The sequence below is a fragment of the Micromys minutus genome (genome assembly GCF_963924665.1).
Source record: "Micromys minutus genome assembly, chromosome: 11".
Lineage (NCBI taxonomy): Eukaryota > Metazoa > Chordata > Mammalia > Rodentia > Muridae > Micromys > Micromys minutus.
The window spans coordinates 44,594,630-44,598,210 of record NC_137980.1 but is presented as its reverse complement, the minus strand read 5'-3'; the positions used below and the strand labels follow the sequence as shown (position 1 = coordinate 44,598,210).

General features: G+C 42.8%; 1 protein-coding gene across 1 annotated transcript; it reads right to left on the bottom strand.

Moving 5' to 3' along the window:
- Positions 1–2,887: 2,887 nt before the first annotated feature.
- Positions 2,888–3,242, bottom strand: LOC308427425 (WAP four-disulfide core domain protein 15B-like; the record flags this gene model as incomplete). The annotated part of the gene is made up of 2 exons (XM_080925558.1): positions 2,888–3,045; positions 3,158–3,242. The coding sequence occupies 2 exons, from the start codon at positions 3,240–3,242 to the stop codon at positions 2,888–2,890; spliced, it is 243 nt and encodes an 80-aa protein (XP_080781684.1).
- Positions 3,243–3,581: the final 339 nt, after the last annotated feature.

The window sequence follows — 3,581 nt, the reverse complement described above, 5'->3', positions numbered from 1 at the left end:
TAGCGTGTAGCCACAAGGGTTAGTCTGGTGAAGCAGGGGCAGTTCAAACAGAACAGATGCAAGCATTTATTGTCAAAAATTGGGAGCAGAGGTAGAATCTTGCTGTGTTGGACTCGACCTTTGTTTTCTGTAAGGATTAGAGAAACGTTTTGCAGCTTTGGATTGGGAAAGTCATTCAGTGCTTAAAGCTCAATGAATTGCTACGTGAGTTTGGGAAACAGGAATGTCGGTACAGGTACCGACAACCATACTATTCTAAATATATTCTCTGAAGCTAAGCAGGGTTGAGACTGGCCAGCACGTGAATGGAACAAGGTAAAAAGCAATGGAAACATGAAGCTTCAGAGAGAAGCAAAGGCTCTCTGGGGATTTTTGTGTAATACATTTGGAATTAATAATCTATGGAAGGAAAAATCACCCTGCATTACTGGGACAGTCAACGTTACTTAGCTGAGGCTGAAGAATCAGCTGTGATTAATAAGAGACCACTTCACTGAGGTGGTACCTTTTGGGTAGGATTTCTTCAATGATCACACATAGGATCTGTGGTCCTGTGGTTGGTGGCCAAGTTTGGTACTGTGCTGGTTTTGAAAGAATAAGGGGGTCATGGAGAACAGTTGAGACCCGACATTGAGTGGCAAGGTCAGAGTCTCCGTGATGATAGTCTGAAAGAGACTAATGGAGAAGGTACCACCTCATCGCAGTGAGAACCTTGGATTAAAAGTGTAAGGAGGAAGATCTGAGGCTTGGCACCATGCGGCAGAGTCAGAGTCCTGGAAGAGAGCCAGGAGGCTACTGGTGAAGGTGAGGCCTCAGTTCCAGTGAAGACCCCAGGGTATTGGAGATACCAGAGCTATGGGGCAACCATTAAGGACAGTAACAGCTCTGGCGTGAAGCTGGCCTGAGTCTTCAAGACAAACCGTATGTGCTGTGGATGGCAGAGCTGGGGGAGTGGGTTTTGGCACCTTTGGGAAGACTCAGATGGCTGTATCTTCACAGGTTTATTTCTGGTTCTTCTGCTTCCTCCCATGGGTCTGTTTTTGTGTCCTGATTCTATGGCTCTGCAGTTGATTTTCTTTTAGTCTCTATTTAATGCATTTCTTTCCTGATCTTTGTTGTTTCTTGACAGCCACTGCTTTTGAGCTTGGTTAAAAAAAAAAAATACAAGTCCAGTGTTTTCCTCCCAACACCTGCTCCAGGAATGACAACTCTGAGACTAATTACTTGCTCAGCATCTGACTGGTGAGTCTCCTCATTATTCTATTTTGAGTTCAGTTGACTGCTGGTGTCCTGTGTTCCCGTGTTCTCTGCTTCAGCTCATTGGCCATAGCTTTTTTTATTGACAGGTGATGCTTATTAGAGATTCTCTTTACTGTTTGGCTAGTCATTATTTGTCTAATATCCTTGAGGTTATTTATTTAAGATTTCTCGGATTCCTTTAAAGGCAGACGTTGATAACTGGGTCCTGTATAAACTATGATAGCTACAAAATTTCCTTTAGAACTGCCTTATCTGTTTTGCAAAGGGAAAGCTGTGTTCTTATTTTAATTTCATTCTACGGATGCTCTCCCCATCACCCCTTCACTCAAGAACGTACCACAGAGTCTCTGAGCACAGCTCCTGACCTCTGGTTTCTCTGTACTGTGTTCTGACAATTACTTTCATCACTTTTTATTTATTAAGATTTGCTTTGTGATCTACAACATTGCCCATTTTAGATAATTCTGCTGCAAAGAAATTTGGCTGGGTTGAATATCCTGTCAATAAAAAAGCTTATGGCCAATGAGCTGAGGCAGAGAGTAGGAGGTGGGACATTCGTCAGGGATGGAGAGAATTCTGGGAAATAGTGATTGGCTCAGGAGATTTCTCCGGGAACACAGAGGAAACCAGCAGTCAGCTGAACTCAAGGTAGAATAAAGGGGAGATTCACCAGCCAGATGCTGAGGAGTAGATACCTGCTAAGTCTGATCTTCAGTGTAGTTTAGCTGCAGTTTCTTTTTTGACTTTGAGTCTGGATGAGAGTAGGGTCTACCCGCCCCCATCCTGTTTGGACCCATCTGGCTTAGATTGCCCTCTTATTTGCTACTTGAAACTGGATGTTTCAGTGTTTTGTGAGTATGCATTTACAATTGTCATATTTTCTCAGTGATTTGTTATTTTAATTAATATGTAGAGGCCCTCTTTATCTTTTTGGTTTGAAGTGCTATTTGTCAGATATCTGGTATCTACTGTGACATGGTGGACAGCAAATTCAAAGCATGATCCAAAACACACCCGTTCTTCCCTATGGTCATGCATCTTGTCAAATCAATGAAAGTATCTAATAATTAATTAACTATAATTAGTAGTTAATTTCTAATGAAATTAATCCTTGCCTGTGTTCTCCATAATAAAATTTCCCTTCTCTTTTGTGTGCATTCTTTCAAGTATATTTTTTAGTGCTGGGTTGTAAAACTTCCATATTTCTAAAATCCCAGCCTAAGGCATTTTTTAAAATTACAACAGAAAATTGACAAACATATAATACTTTATTCCTTTATTTTCTATTCATGTTAACAAGCACTGAATTTTTTTGGTTTCAGAGTGGGCTTATCGGAAGAGGAACCAGAGGCTGGCTATCCTTGACTTGAGACTACATTGCATGCTTCTTCTCAGATTTGTCTAGAAAGAATAGCGACAGACAAGAACAGATATAAACCGTGCTGGGTACATGGCTCTGGGTCACCTGGTTACCATACTCTGGATTTTACTATTAATTAATTTCGATGCTCTGATTGCCATGCTGTCTAGAGATACAGACTACAAATTGCAGCTTCCAACAGGGTGAGTGACTCCTCACAAGGGTTTTAGAAGGAACCTGGCGAATAGCGTTTTGGGGGCTGCTTACCTAATCCGCATTCTCCCATGGATCCACACAGCGCATTTGGCAGTAGTAGAAGCAACACTTTAGGGCATCCTTGCAGCCGGAATCACGCCTGCATTTGGATATGAGGACAAAGGGGCAGGAAAGATGAAACTCTGGGCAATACCCAGGTTTGGATAAAGCTGCCAAAGAATACCACAAAGGTGAGTCTTGGGCACCGATAAACTGTGAACCTCTGCTTTGAGCATCAGTACCAAGTGGCTCCTTGGCCACCCCAGGAACATTGTGTCTCACCCTTCTTCTTCTTGAATATAGGCTGAGCCACGTTACAGAAAAGAAGAATGGCCACTGTGAATAGAGAGAGACTAAGCGGCTTCATCTCCCAAAAAACTCTGCAGATGAGCGTGGAGGCCAGGTGTGTTTATGTCAGCTTCATGGGAGGGCTGCCCTCAGAAGGACCTGTGGGTCACAGAGTAGGACAAGAGAATAAACAGCTGGATGCAATGTTCTAGGACCTGGGTGGGCTGTCCTTTTCTGAGAGTATCACCGAGTTGGCTTTTCTTCAGGTTTGCTTCATCCAGGACACTAGCAATCAGAAAGAGTAAAAGATTTTTTTTTTTCAGACTGTTCATTAAGACTGGCCAACCCTTGGAACAATGGCTCTGAGGTTAAGGGTACTGGCTGCTCTTCCAGAGGTCTCGAGTTCGATTCCTAGTAC